Source organism: Babylonia areolata, chromosome 1 (assembly GCF_041734735.1).
Source record: "Babylonia areolata isolate BAREFJ2019XMU chromosome 1, ASM4173473v1, whole genome shotgun sequence".
Taxonomy (NCBI): Eukaryota; Metazoa; Mollusca; class Gastropoda; order Neogastropoda; family Buccinidae; genus Babylonia; species Babylonia areolata.
In genome coordinates, this window is record NC_134876.1 from 68,269,549 (window position 1) to 68,284,449 (window position 14,901).

Genomic DNA, 14,901 nt, shown 5'->3' on the forward strand with positions numbered 1-14,901 from the left:
TGACGTTTGGTCAGACCTTGCATAGGATTGCTCCCGTTGGAGACAGCAACTGAACCACAATCTGCACAGAGGGGAATAGAAGCTTCAGCTTGCAGCAGACGAACAAAGAGTGAGACACAAGAACAGCCAACAAGCTCAATCCACAGACACAGCCTTCAAGTGCAGCCGCTGTGGTAGGGACTGCCATTCATGCATAGGTCTGCACAGCCACAAAGATTCGCTGCTCCAGCGCCAGCTGATCGTGTCTCCGAAGGTGCAGATCCATGGCCACTCGAGACCGACGGATGCCAGTGATTTCATTTGATTGTTTATGATTTTGCTCTGTTTATTTTCTTGCGTTTCCTGACACTTATTTTATTTTCATTTTCCAGGAACCTCAACACGAAAAGTATCCCGGTGAATGGAATACTAAGCTAGAGAGCTTTCAGCGGTTGTTGGCACTCCGTTGTTTACGATCAGACAAGGTTGGTGACTGATCGATGTCTCTCAATCTCCATTCCGACCTCTGTCTTCATTGTGTCTGCATGTCTGAGACATTTAGCTTTAGTGCTTTCATCTCTTACAAAGCTTCAGTTTCATTTGCTTATCCTCTGTGACTTGCTGCCTGTCAAAATGTTTTACTGGATGTAAATGGTTTAACATCATATCTGTGTCTCTTTCTTTTTTTCTTTATTCATTTATTTGTGGTTGATTTGGATTTTTGAAGTATGGTTATTATCATTTTATCCTTTCATTAAGGTCGTCCCAGCTGTTCAAGATTTTGTGACTGAGAAGATCGGAAAGAAGTTTATCGAGCCACCACCCTTTGACCTTCCCAAGGCATTTGGTGACAGTAACTGTTGTGCCCCTCTGCTGTTTGTGCTGTCCCCTGGTGGTGACCCTATGGCTGCTCTCCTTAAGTTTGCCGATGATCAGGTGAGGGATGAAACATTGTCGGTGATGACCTGTTCGCTTGTTGAATGTGTGTGTGTGTGTGTGCGTGTGTGTGTGTTTTTTTTTGGTGTTTTTGTGTGTGTGTGTGTTTGTGTGTGTGTGTCTCCCTGTCTGTTCCATGAATTCATGCTGTCACTCCTATTTTGGACTGAAGGTGTTTGTGATAATATGCTGATACTGTTGCAGACTGTCATGGCAAGAATGTCAGTATTCATTTTTTTATGATCATCAAAGACAGTGGTGTAGGATCAGATTATAGTGTTCATGTAATCCTTTTGAGTACATGTATTCAGTCTGTGTCGCAGATACAGTATGATTTTTAGGTACTGTGTACACATATGCATACTTTGCAAGGGATGTTCATTAAAAGTTTCCCCGGACCCTTTTACCATGGACTTAGAGGAACGAAACTTGGCACAGTTATAAGTCTTTCTTCACATTAGTACCACCGAGGGTGACACTTCTCCTATTGCTTTATCCAGCTGTGAAGACTTTGCCTGTAGAAGTTTGCAGGTTACGCCAGAAGCCACGACTTGACCTTGAAAATTAGCATTTCATCATCTGGGAAGCGATTGCCCTTCAAAATGTCGGAAAGAGGAGGAGTCAGATGGTGCAAGGTCAGGAAAGTAAGGGGGCTGAGGAAGGATTTCATAGCCGCAGGAATGTGCTTCCATCTTGGCAACATGCAAGTTGTCAACTGGTGTAACAGGCCGAAACCTATCCCTGGCTAGCCCTGAAGTCTCTCCCACATGTGGGACACAAGTGAGTGGGTGCTATCATGGCAGTGGTTGTTGCTTGGGCCTTGTGCACTGCACGCTTTCATTGTGCCTCGGTGGTGCGCCTGGCATCAGCCGCACAGGCTCCTGTGGTGCTCTTGCTGCGCCAAGCTGGTCGGCCCAGAGCAAGTGTCTCCCAAGTGTTTATGTCGATGCCCAGGACTTTGAGGGATGCTTTGAGACAGTCTCTGTAGCGTTTTTTCTGCCCTCCAACTGAGCGCTTGCCCTGACAGTTTTCTGTACAGCAACTGCTTAGACAGTTGGCTGTCTGGCATTCTGACCACATGTCCAGCCCACCTGGCTTGGGCTTTCTGCAGGAGGGTATAGACGATGCAGAGGCCAGCTGGTTCCAGGACTTTTGTGTCGGGGACTTAGTCCAACCACCTGATGTGGAGGAATCTACAGATACAGCTCAGGTAGAAGCAGTTGAGCTGTTTGGCGTGTCTGCTGTAGACAGTCCAGGTCTCGCTGGCGTAAAGGAGGATGGTAAGGACCACTGCACAATAGACCTTCAGCTTAGTGGTAGAGCTGAGTCATCTCTGCTCCCAGACGTTCTCACGGAGTCTCCCAAAGGCAGCACTGACTTCAGCTTAGTGGTAGAGCTGAGTCGTCTCCGCTCCCAGACATTCTCACGGAGTCTCCCAAAGGCGGCGCTGAATTCAGCTTAGTGGTAGAGCTGAGTCGTCTCCGCTCCCAGACATTCTCACACAGTCTCCCAAAGGCGGTGCTGAATTCAGCTTAGTGGTAGAGCTGAGTCGTCTCTGCTCCCAGACGTTCTCACGGAGTCTCCCAAAGGCGGCGCTGAATTCAGCTTAGTGGTAGAGCTGAGTCGTCTCCGCTCCCAGACGTTCTCACGCAGTCTCCCAAAGGCGGTGCTGACTTCAGCTTAGTGGTAGAGCTGAGTCGTCTCCGCTCCCAGACGTTCTCACGGAGTCTCCCAAAGGCGGCGCTGACTTAGGCAATCCTGTTTTTGACATAAGCGTCTATGTTCACACACACAAACACACACACCACCACCACCACCACCCACCCAAGGAAACACACGTATGTCCTTCACGTGCCATGCCACGCCCGCTCACATCATGCTCACTTTCAGACAACATCAGAGAGGTTAACAGTGACCTAGTTGGCATGCAGTGCAGGGGAGCATGTCTATGTTTCCCTAGATCTAAGTTCTCCCAGGTCTATATCCCCCTAGGTCTAAGTTCCCCCAAGTCTGTGTTCGCCCACAGCTGACCGTGGTTGACCACAGTTCAAGAGTGCTCAGACTGCATTATGTTGTCGCATTTGTGCATTATGTCTTTGAAGATGTTTGACCGCTGCATGACCACTACTGACCATTATCAGAGTTCAGCTTGCATCACATTGTATGCAATATTGCAACGTTTTAGCAGGATTTCACTATACTGTTGGCCATTACTGACCATTACTTGCCACTGCTGACCACTACGTCAAATTCTTCAGATTGCGTTGTTTTGTCATATTTGTGCATTATCAAGACGTTCCTGTTTTTTGTTTTTGATTTTATTAACTGCATACTGACCACTGCTGACCGCTGACCACCACTGACTGTAGACCATTGTTGACCACTGCTGATCACTGACAACCACTACCCAGTGACCACCACTTACCACTACAGTCCACTGACTACTACTGACCACTGCTGACTGCTATCCACTGCTGCCCACCACTGACCGCTGACTACTCCTGATCACTGCTAACCACTGACCACTGCTGGCTACCATATACTGACCACTAACCATTATTGATCACTGATGACATACATTGACCACTGATGACTACTGACTAATGCTGACCACCACTGACCACTGCTGAGCAACACTGACCACTACTGACAGCTGACCACCACTGACCACCACTGACTACTAGCACTACTGATCACTTACAACCGCTAACCACTGACCAAAGTTTGAACAGACTTGTACTGTTTCAGTGGTGTCTTTCCACCTTCCTCAGCACAGGAAAGTGTCAGGTTGGACAGACTGTGAGTGAACTGAGTTCACTGCTGCATTGAAGTTTCCTTGCCAAAGGGTGGAGCAATTTGAATAACATTGCTGAATTTGTCAATATTTCTGTGATGCCAGGGGTGTGTTTTAGGTGGAATGTGGCAGGATGGTTATGACATTTATCTGCTAATGCAGTGTCCACGAGGGTCTGGATTTGAATCCTGGTCTGGCCCTCTCTCCCAAGTTCGACAGGAAAATGAAACTGAGCATTTAGTTATTCTGACGAGATGATAAACCGAGGTTCCACATGCAGCATGCACTTGGTGCACTGGAAAAGAACCCATGGCAACATAAGGGTTATCCTCTGGCAAAGTTCTGTAGAAGGACTCCATCCACTCTGATAAGTACGCAAATATGTATGCATGCACTCAAAACGTGACCAAGGGCGTTGGGTTATGCTGCTGGTCAGGCATCTGCCAAGCAGATGTGGTGTAGTGTATATGGATTTGTCCGAATGCAGTGATGCCTCTTTGAGAAACTGAAATTGAAAACTGTGTTGCAGGGATTCGGGGGAACCAAGTTTGACTCGCTGTCCCTGGGCCAAGGCCAGGGCCCCATTGCCATGAAGATGATTGAGAAAGGGGTGAAGGAGGGCACCTGGGTGATGCTGCAGAACTGTCACCTGGCAGCCTCATGGATGCCCTACCTGGAGAAGATCTGTGAGGTCAGGACTCTGGTCTCTTGGTCGCTGAGTACAGTTTTTGTGTGGTTTCTTCTTCTTTGTTCATGGGCTGCAACTCTTATGTTCACTCATATGTACATAAGTGGGCCTTTACAAGTATGACCGTTTTTACCCCACCATGTGGGCAGCCATACTCTGTCAGTTTTCAGGAGTGTGCATGCTGGGTATGTTCTTGTTTCCATAACCCACCGAATGCTGACATGGATTACAGGATCTTTTCCGTGCGTATTTTATCTTCTGCTTGCATATACACAAGAAGGGGGTTCGGGCACAAGCAGGTCTCCACATATGTTGACCTGGAAGATTGGAAAAATCTCCACCCTTTACCCACCAGGTGCCGTTACTGAGATTAAAACCCTGGATCCTCAGATTGAAAGTCCAGCGCTTTAACCACTCAGCTATTGCACCAGTCTTGTGTGGCTTGTGTGTATTCAAAGACCCACGGTCTCTTGTGGTGTGCAGTTTGTGTGGTTTGTGTTTGTTAAAGTACCTGTGGTCTTTTGTGGGGTGGATGAACACAGTGCAGTTTGCACACACCCGCAACCTCTCCTTCAATGTCCTCTCCCCTGCCCCCATTTTCACACCCACACCCACTCTTCACATACACACACCCACATACACCCATACCAATATCCCCCCACACAATCTACACCCAAAGCCACACACCAAAACACACACCCTTACATGATGGATGATGATGATGAATTAGATGGATACTTACATAGCAACTGCCCTCGGTCAGAGACTAAGCTCGAAGTGCTTTACAAACACGGGGTCATTTGCATAACAGGCTGCCTACCTGGGTAGAGCTGACTGACGGCTGCCATTGGGCACTCATCATTCATTTCCTGTGTCATCCAATCAGATTTCAGACACACTCAGACAGCCAGACACCCAGAAATAAGAATCAATTAACCATAGTTCATTCTGATTCAGCATGAGCTGAGTGAAATGTCATATTCAATGTTTTTTGGTCCTATTTTTCACAATTTCAAAAGCATTTTTGACTCACTAATGTAAACAAAGCGAGTCTATGTTTTAACCCGGTGTTCGGTTGCCTCTGTGTGTGTGTGTGTGTGTGTGTCTGTGTGTCCGTGGTAAACTTTAACATTGACATTTTCTCTGCAAATACTTTGTCAGTTGACACCAAAATAGGCATAAAAATAGGAAAAATTCAGTTCTTTACAGTCATCTTGTTTAAAACAATATTGCAGCTCTGGGATGGGCACAAAAAAATAAAAAGAAGAAGCCAAATTATATGCAAAGTGCATTTACTGTTATATTTATAATTTTTTTTTATTCTCTAAACTTGGCACTTTGATATGATACTCTGACACAACAACAAGAGCAGTCATTTTTGACTCACTTGTGTAAACAAAGTGAGTCTATGTTTTAACCCGGTGTTCGGTTGTCTGTGTGTGTGTGTGTGTCCGTGGTAAACTTTAACATTGACATTTTCTCTGCAAATACTTTGTCAGTCGACACCAAATTAGGCATAAAAATAGGAAAAATTCAGTTCTTTTTAGTCATCTTGTTTAAAACAATATTGCACCTCTGGGATGGGCACAAAAAAATAAAAAATGAAGCCTAATTATATGCAAACTGCATTTACTGTTATATTTATATTTTTTGTATTCTCTAAACTTGGCACTTTGATCTAATATTCGACCCAACAACAAGAGCAGTCAAAATTATCATTTTTTGTTCAAACAGGAACTTTTTTTGCTAAGCATGGAAGTTTTATTTATTTTGCAAACGTTTTGGTGCAGATGGTAAAAAAAAGGGAAATTACTCTGTAATTAATGCTAGGGGACTTAATTTGCTTTAAACTGATCTTTCTCATCTTAAACATTACATTTTGAAACAAGAGAGGCAAGGCCTTCAAGACTCACTTGTGATGCACTTTTTAAAAAAAAATCCAAGCTTTTTATGTATTGAGTATGATTTCAAAATGTAATGTTTAAGATGAGAAAGATCAGTTTAAAGCAAACTAAGTCCCCCAGCAGAGTAATTTCCCTTGTTTTACCCTCTGCACCAAAACATTTGCAATAAACAAAACTTCCATGCTTAGCAAAAGAAGTTCCTGTTTGAACAAAAAATGATAATAATGACAGACCTTTTATTGGGTCGAATATTTAGATCAAATTGCCAAGTTTAGAGAATATAAAAAATATAAATATAACAGTAAATGCATTATACTCAATACATAAAAAGCCTGGATTTTTTTTTTAAAGTGTATCACAAGTGAGTCTTGAAGGCCTTGCCTCTCTTGTTATCATTTTTTGTTCAAACAGGAACTTCTTTTGCTAAGCATGGAAGTTTTATTTATTTTGCAAACGTTTTGGTGCAGGTAGTTAAAAAGGGAAATTAATCTGTAATTAATGCTAGGGGACTTAATTTGCTTTAAACTGATCTTTCTCATCTTAAACATTACATTTTGAAATTATACTCAATACATAAAAAGCTTGTGTGTTTTACTGTCAGTGTACGGGGCTTTCACTATGTTCATTCGCCCAAGTGGTCTTTTTCGGAAAATACTAAAATCAATACGACGAGTGGACTTAAAGATCTATTGGCTGAGCCCTGAAGGTCATGGGCAAAAATCAGTTGCGTACACATATTTATACATATTCAAAGCGCATGCTCATATTCTTCGCGAACGCAAATGACGCCATTTTGTTTCAAGTTGTTGACCTGCCCATTCAATCCTATATTCAATCGACAATACACGATAACATGTGATGGAAAGTTGGAGAAGGAGACTGTTAAATATTTATTCAAAGAAAGATTTGTGAACGCCTCATCACTTACTGGATTATGCCCCAAACTGCCATAAAGATATCCATAGAATCAGTCGGAATTCACAGTTAAAAATAATAAACCATGAGAGTTAATACCCTTGAATTGATGAAACGCAAAAATTTCCAGTCTTGACTTTTCTCAAAATGAAGTCCTTTTCACTTCATACAAGGTTTAGAAGTACTTGTACTTGGCTCTACATGTTATTAGTTTAACAAAATACTCAATCTTCATATCAACTTTAAAACTATAAAACTAGAATGAACATAAAAGAGAAATTGAATCGACCGTGTCAACTGGGTGTAACTAAACTTGTACATCTATCTAGATCCAGAGAAAACGGCTAAATGTTGCAGTGTGATTGCGGCGATAGCCACGTCTCCTTTACCACGGACTTAAAAAGAATTTTTAATTGTCCTTAAAGATTTTTTGAATGCCCAAGATACACCAGAATAATATGATTTGAACAGCGTTCTCACTGCGAATACCGCAATCGATTTATCGCCCTTTAAAAAAAGCATGTTTAAATATTATATTTTTGAACATCAGTTAAGGAGCCATGATAGTGTAATGGATAAGACAGTTTCTTCTCACCTGAACACATGGGGTTCGAATCTGCTGTTAGGACTTCTTTTTTTTTTCTTTTTTCTTTTTCTTTTAACCCGAAGCTTTATAATAACAAATACAGAACACATTTTAACAATTACTTTTTTTTTTTTTAAGTGTATCACAAGTGAGTCTTGAAGGCCTTGCCTCTCTTGTTAATCATTGTTGCAAAGCTCATGTGTGATATGCTTATTTCTTCCATTCAGAATCATGTGTGTCTGTTCTACTTTCACAATAATGATTTTTTACATTCATCTCCTTTCATCACTTTTTTTTTCTTATGCCTTAATAAGTTATGTTACATGTCTGTTTAATATGAATCAAAATGAGCTATGCTTAATTCAGTTCTAACAAGTTCTTATATTATGCCCATCTGTTATTTTCAGAATGTATGTATGTATGATAGTCAGTCGTGTCCAACTATGATCATCAGAACTTTAGTCGGACATCACTGACTACCATACATAAATACACTTTGAAAATGATAAATGGACTTATATAAAATGAATGAAATAGAAAATATATTTGTATATGTTGTTGGGGTCACCAGGACTTTAACCCTGACCAGACCCATCCTGACTTCCGCCTGTGGCTGACCAGCTACCCCTCCACCACCTTCCCTGTCTCCATCCTGCAGAATGGGGTCAAGATGACCAACGAGGCCCCGAAGGGGTTGCGCTTCAACGTCATGCGCTCCTACAACAATGACCCCATCAACGACCCAGAGTTCTTCAACAACTGCAAACAGATTGTGAGTTGTTTTCTTTTTGTGGAACACATATGCATGCACACACAAAACACATGTGAGCACGCGTATACACACATATACACATGTACACACACACTTATACACACTCACACATAGATAAATGAACACACACACACACACACACACACACACACACACGCACGCGCATACAGTTGCATTGAAAATGATACATATTTTCTCTGACTCTTAGTTTAGATGAGTTATTTTATACCATTCCCAATCTGTAAAAAATGTGTGTTTGCTATTTAATGAGTTTGTGTGTTCCTGTATGCTTAGTGAAATATATAGAGAGAGATAACCAATTCAGTGATTCACAATGCACCTTTAGATTACTTTTTTTTGTTGAAATTTTCTTTTTTTGATTGCAGGTGAGCCTTCCAAATGCCCTTTAAACCATATTTTTGAATCAGCTTCTAACTGTACCCCACCATTGAGACACACTTTTCACACATTGTACTTTCAAAGGGTCTTCAGTTTAAGGAGGCTTCATCCCTTTATTTCTGCTAGAGGCATCGCCCAATGCAACGCCCAGCACACGCCACACGCCCTTATCACCGCACCCCTGGTTTCAGTAAATTTCAGAATTTTATCATCTGAACTCTGAGACTAAAACATGGCTGATATTGGGGTAACACAGCTGACGAACTAATACAGTGGTACAGTGTCATGATCTTGAAGAGTACTGGATAAATCACAGCTTTAACACTGCATAATGCAATGCAGTGTTAGGAAAAAGTAAAAGGGAAAGGGAAAAGTAGAGTTTCAGTTTCAGGAAAGTGGAAATAGCAGTAATAAAACTGAACTATGTGAAGATTGTTTTCCTGCGTCAGGTAGTTTCCCTTGCAATGTATGATATTGTATGGATACAGCTGTCCAAAGCATCTGAGGGTTAAACTGTGCAAAACAGTTCCATCTTTTAGTGATCATAATCAGCTTCATTTTCCTTGTTGCATGCAGCAGCTGACACGACCAGTCAGAAGTAAATTCAGTAACTTACACAGTTGACAACATCCTCTTCTTCTTCTTCGTTTGTGGGCTGCAACTCCCATGTTCACTCGTATGTACATGAGTGGGCTTATATGTGTATGACTGTTTTTACCCTGCCATGTAGGCTGCCATACTCTGTTTTGGGGAGTTTGCATGCTGGGTATTTGATGAGCGTAATAGCCGAATGGTTAAAGCGTTGGACTTTCAATCCGAGGTTCCCAAGTTCAAATCTTGGTGACAGCGCCTGGTGGTTTAAGTGTGGAGATTTTTCCGATCTCCCAGGTCAACATATGTGCAGACCTGCTAGTGCCTGAACCCCTTTTGTGTGCATACACACACAGAAGATGAAATATGCACATTAAATATCCTGTAACCCATGTCACTGTTTGGTGGGTTATGGAAACAAGAACATACCCAGCATTCACACCCCCCAAAACAGGTATGGCTGCCTACATAGCGGGGTTAATAAACAAAATGGTCATGCACGTATAATGTTACATGTCTGTCTGAGCGTGTATATGTGTGTGCCTGAAATCTGACACAGGAAACGAATGATGAGTGCCCAGTGGCAGCCATCAGTCGGCTCTACCCAGGTAGGCAGCCTGTTGTGCAAATGATCCCATGTTTGTAAAGTGCTAAGAGCTTGGTCTTCTGACCGAGAATAGGTGCTATATAAGTATCCATATCAATTAAGTTCTTGTTTCCATAACCCACCGATCGCTAACATAGATTACAGGATCTTTAATGAGTGTATTAGATCTTTTGCTTGCATACACACATGAAGGGGGTTCAGGCACAAGCAGGTCTGCACATATGTTGACCTGGAAGATCAGAAAAGTCTCCACCCTTTACCCACCAGGCGCCAGTACCAAGATTCGAACCCGGGACCCTCAGATTGAAAGTCCATTGCTTTAACCACTCGGCTGTTGTGCCCGTCTGACAACACCTATGAAAACACTATGAACTGACATGCACTGCGCCCATTGTTGTTGACAGGCCATCTTCCACAAGATGCTGTACGGGCTGTGCTTCTTCCACGCCCTGGTGCAGGAGCGCCGGAAGTTTGGACCCCTCGGCTGGAACATCCCTTATGAGTTCAACGAGACTGACCTGCGAATCAGCGTACAGCAGCTACAGATGTTCCTTGACGAATATCAGGTGGAGTGATAAATGTGTCAGTCTGTGTTTTCATAAAGTGTGTTGCAGATGTGGGACAGGGTTAGGAATAAGGGGGCTTGGATTTAATAGAATTATTTTGTGTGCATCGTAGGAGAAAAAAATTGCTAAATTCTTCATGGAAAAGAATGATGGATAGGCTTTTTTTGTGTTTTTTTTCTTGTGTGAGATCTGAGTCAGCATGCATGCTTTGCATCAGTCTCTGTTGTTTAACGCTATGGGCATTTCAGTGACAGAAATCAGTGACTTGCTTCACGTTTCAGTGTCAGGTCAGGCAGTGACAGAAATCAGTGACTTGCTTCACGTTTCAGTGTCAGGTCAGGCAGTGACAGAAATCAGTGACTTGCTTCACGTTTCAGTGTCTGGTCAGGCAGTGACAGAAATGAATTATGAGCTTCAACTTTCAATGTCTGGACAGGCAGTGACAGAAATTAATTATGAGCTTCAACTTTCAGTGTCTGGTCAGGCAGTGACAGAAATCTATGACTTGCTTCATCTTTCAGTGTCTGGTCAGGCAGTGACAGAAATCAGTGACTTGCTTCAACTTTCAGTGTCTGGTCAGGCAGTGACAGAAATCAGTGACTTGCTTCAACTTTCAGTGTCTGGTCAGGCAGTGACAGAAATCAGTGACTTGCTTCACGTTTCAGTGTCAGGTCAGGCAGTGACAGAAATCAGTGACTTGCTTCAACTTTCAGTGTCAGGTCAGGCAGTGACAGAAATCAGTGACTTGCTTCAACTTTCAGTGTCAGGTCAGGCAGTGACAGAAATCAGTGACTTGCTTCAACTTTCAGTGTCAGGTCAGGCAGTGACAGAAATTAATTATGAGCTTCAACTTTCAGTGTCTGGACATGATTTACTTCTCTTGTCAACCTTGAGCACTGTGGGTGAACCTCAGAAGAACATTCAACTGTCACAAGTGCTAGTTGTAGGTAACCTTCCCTCTGATCGTTTGCTGCATGAAACAGGATGTGCAGTATGATGCTCTGCGCTACCTGACGGGGGAGTGTAACTACGGCGGGCGCGTGACAGATGACTGGGACAGACGCACACTGCGCACCATTTTGCACAAGTTCTACTGCCCTGACCTCGTGGAGAAAGAAGTCTACTACTTTGATGAAAGCAAACTCTACTATGTCCCTCCAGAAGGAGATGTGAGGATTTGTGTTTTATTTGCTAAAGTCAGGATTTATCATTTTTGACATTCACGTACTTTCAGAAAGTTTAGAAATAACAGATTAACATACAAAAAGCAGAATTGATCCATCTGTCATAGTTTGTTTTTTTTACTATCATTTTTTCAAAGTTTGTGTGCCTGAAAAGAACAAATGGAGAAATCAGCCCATGAAAAAAAAAAAACATGCATGTGTCTGCTTGTAACTTTAGAACAAGAATCATCTTGAACATGTATGTGGTGTCAAAAGATTCAGAATTAATTAAACTATGAATTTGTAAATGAAAAAAGTACAGGAAAATTCTCATTCTCTTTCTATATTCTATATATAAAAGTCAAGAATGGCGTTGGAATGACATTATGCCACCAGAGAGCAGTCAACGGCGAAGGTGAATGTTCAAATGAGAGTCAAAGGCCACATTTGTGTTTGATCAAAAAAATATTCCCCATCATGCTGATGAATCTTTTGAACTTTGGCTTTAGATCCCAGATCAAAGTAACATTAACTAGCTTCATTCTTTAAGTGTATTGTCACATCATTGGCTCTTGTAATTCCAAAGAAGCCTGGAGTCAGATGCACTGAACATTACAACTTTAGTGATGAATGTGTGCAGCAGTACCAACAGTACTTGCACATGAAAACTTTTTTTTTTTTAAACTACAGTTTTAGGCAGTGTATTGCTGAAATACTCACTGGCAGCAAAGATAAGACTTCAAAGATGCGAAATTTGTAAAAATCTCGATTTTCATTATTTTGACCGGATTGACAGGTTTTTATGCATAGCTAAGAATAGCTGGCTGCGACTTTAGCTGGGTTTTTGCATGCTGCATCACATATTATGATTGACTCCTTAAATGTATCATTTGCAAATATTCCAAGATTTATTGGTGCATTTGTAAATGCTTTTTTTTCAAAAAAGAGTGGTATTTACTGAGCGTAAAAGCACATTTGTGAATAAGGTATTGAAATAGATATTTTATGCGCTAAAAGTGTCAAACATTTTAAGCCAGAAACTAAGTTATTTCTGTGCATGTCTGTATAACTGTTACTGCCAATGCGAAAAAGAAAGAAAAGTGATAACAGTTATTGCTGGTAAAGGTAAACAGTGAATTTTAGGAATAATCTGTAATTAGTTTCATGTTTTTCAGTCCAACACATTGATTTGTATGTGAATGGTAAGATGAAAGAGCAAAGAAAACAAGTGAAACAGCTATTGCTGCTTTTGGTTATCAGTGAATTTTAGAAATAATCTGTAATAAGCTTAATGCTCTTCCATCTGACACAATGATTTGTACATGAATAGTAAAATGCCATACTGACACTGTGTGGGCGTTTATATATATATATATATATATTATATATATATAGCTGGAATCCTATGTGGAGTACACCCGAGGACTTCCCATCAATCCCTCTCCCCACATTTTTGGCATGCATGAGAATGCTGACATTACCAAGGACCAGAAAGAAACCTCTCAACTCTTTGACAACATCCTGCTGACTCAGGTATGGTGACTGTTTTCAGATCTACTACTATGTCATGCAAATCTGTAAAAACTTAGCCGTATGAAGAGCACAGGAACAGAAGTCTAGATGGCTGCCTGAAAAAAAGGGCGCTAGTCAGGGGGGAAAAGGGGAGCTTACCTACTTCCGGGAGGTTATCGGCCGTAGCTACTTTCATTTTCTCCGCATAGGCGGGTAGTAGTTTGCACAGGACAGGAATGTCAGGCCACTGCTGGAGTCTGCACTCGTGGGTCATGGTAAGTATGTTACTTAAACTTAATTTTAGGAAGAAAATTTCCTATCACAACCCATGCAGACAAACAGTAATATCATGCATTTCTTAAGCAGATTATACATTCTAGCTAGTCTTGTACATGAAGATTTTACTATCATGATGGTTGTATGAATGTTGTGTGTTGGCACTGAATTGAACATCATAACCCAAAGGAAAGTATTTACCTTCGTTACAAAGTGTGACTAATGATTAACTTCAGAGTGTGTGGTTCACATCTTATGGTTTGTACTAAGATGACTAACCAAAAGCATTAGTGTCACATTTTGGTGGTGGGGTGAGGGAGTAGAGGTGGAAGAAGGGGGATTAAAAAAACAGTTATTTTCAGTACAATATGTACAATTTGAATTCAGTGGTGTATTTCTCAATTAGAATTGAAATATTTTCCCTCTCCCCACATTGTTTTTTTTGGGGGGCCTGAATGATACTTGTGAATTCTGTTGTTATTTTGGATGAAGAAGTGAGCATGAATTTGAAGTTAATCTCATGTGCTGATATAGTCATTCATTACTATTAGGATAAACTATACCCTTGTATGTATACACACTCTGTAAATCATAACGACACACTGTGCACACTCAGCAATGACAGACACACAGCACAGCCATTTTGTTCAAGGAATATATTGACAGTAATACTATTTTATTAATTTGACTTTATATTTGCTCAGACGTGTAGTTAGACATGATTTTCTACATCACCTTCTAATTGCTAACAGCGTTCATCAAAGGTGAATCACTGAGTTGTTTAGTTCATGCTGTGCATGTTTAGTTGTTCTGATATTGTTTTGCACACACATGTACAAATGCACAAACATGTGCATGAATAAACGTGCGCGCACACACACACACACACACACACACACACACACACACACACATGGCATGCATGCATAAACACAAACACATACATATGTACCTATTTTGAAAAAGCATTTTTGACCTGGTATTTGTTGTTATATAAATTTAAAGTTTATTTTGTTTGACTTTTCTTGTTTTATTACTTTATGGACAGGATGGATTATTTGAAGGATTGAGGCATTGTTTGTTTGCTTGCATGATTGCTTTGCAAATGAAAACAGCAAATCAGTTTATTGTTCACTGTAAAACATCCTTGATCTGGTATGATTTGTATTTACTTGCATCTATGATTTGATCTTCCTCATTTGTATAACATTTC

The 14,901-nt window shown here is 41.3% G+C and overlaps 1 protein-coding gene across 1 annotated transcript in view; it reads left to right on the top strand.

Moving 5' to 3' along the window:
- The window catches only part of LOC143286198 (dynein axonemal heavy chain 7-like), a 126,956-nt gene that overhangs the window by 94,757 nt on the left and 17,298 nt on the right, over positions 1-14,901 (top strand). The window contains exons 49-55 of the mRNA XM_076593833.1: positions 372-464; positions 739-915; positions 4,239-4,400; positions 8,374-8,574; positions 10,576-10,737; positions 11,721-11,906; positions 13,296-13,433. Coding sequence (XP_076449948.1) covers positions 372-464; positions 739-915; positions 4,239-4,400; positions 8,374-8,574; positions 10,576-10,737; positions 11,721-11,906; positions 13,296-13,433 — 1,119 coding nt within the window. The remainder of the gene's footprint in view (positions 1-371; positions 465-738; positions 916-4,238; positions 4,401-8,373; positions 8,575-10,575; positions 10,738-11,720; positions 11,907-13,295; positions 13,434-14,901) is intronic.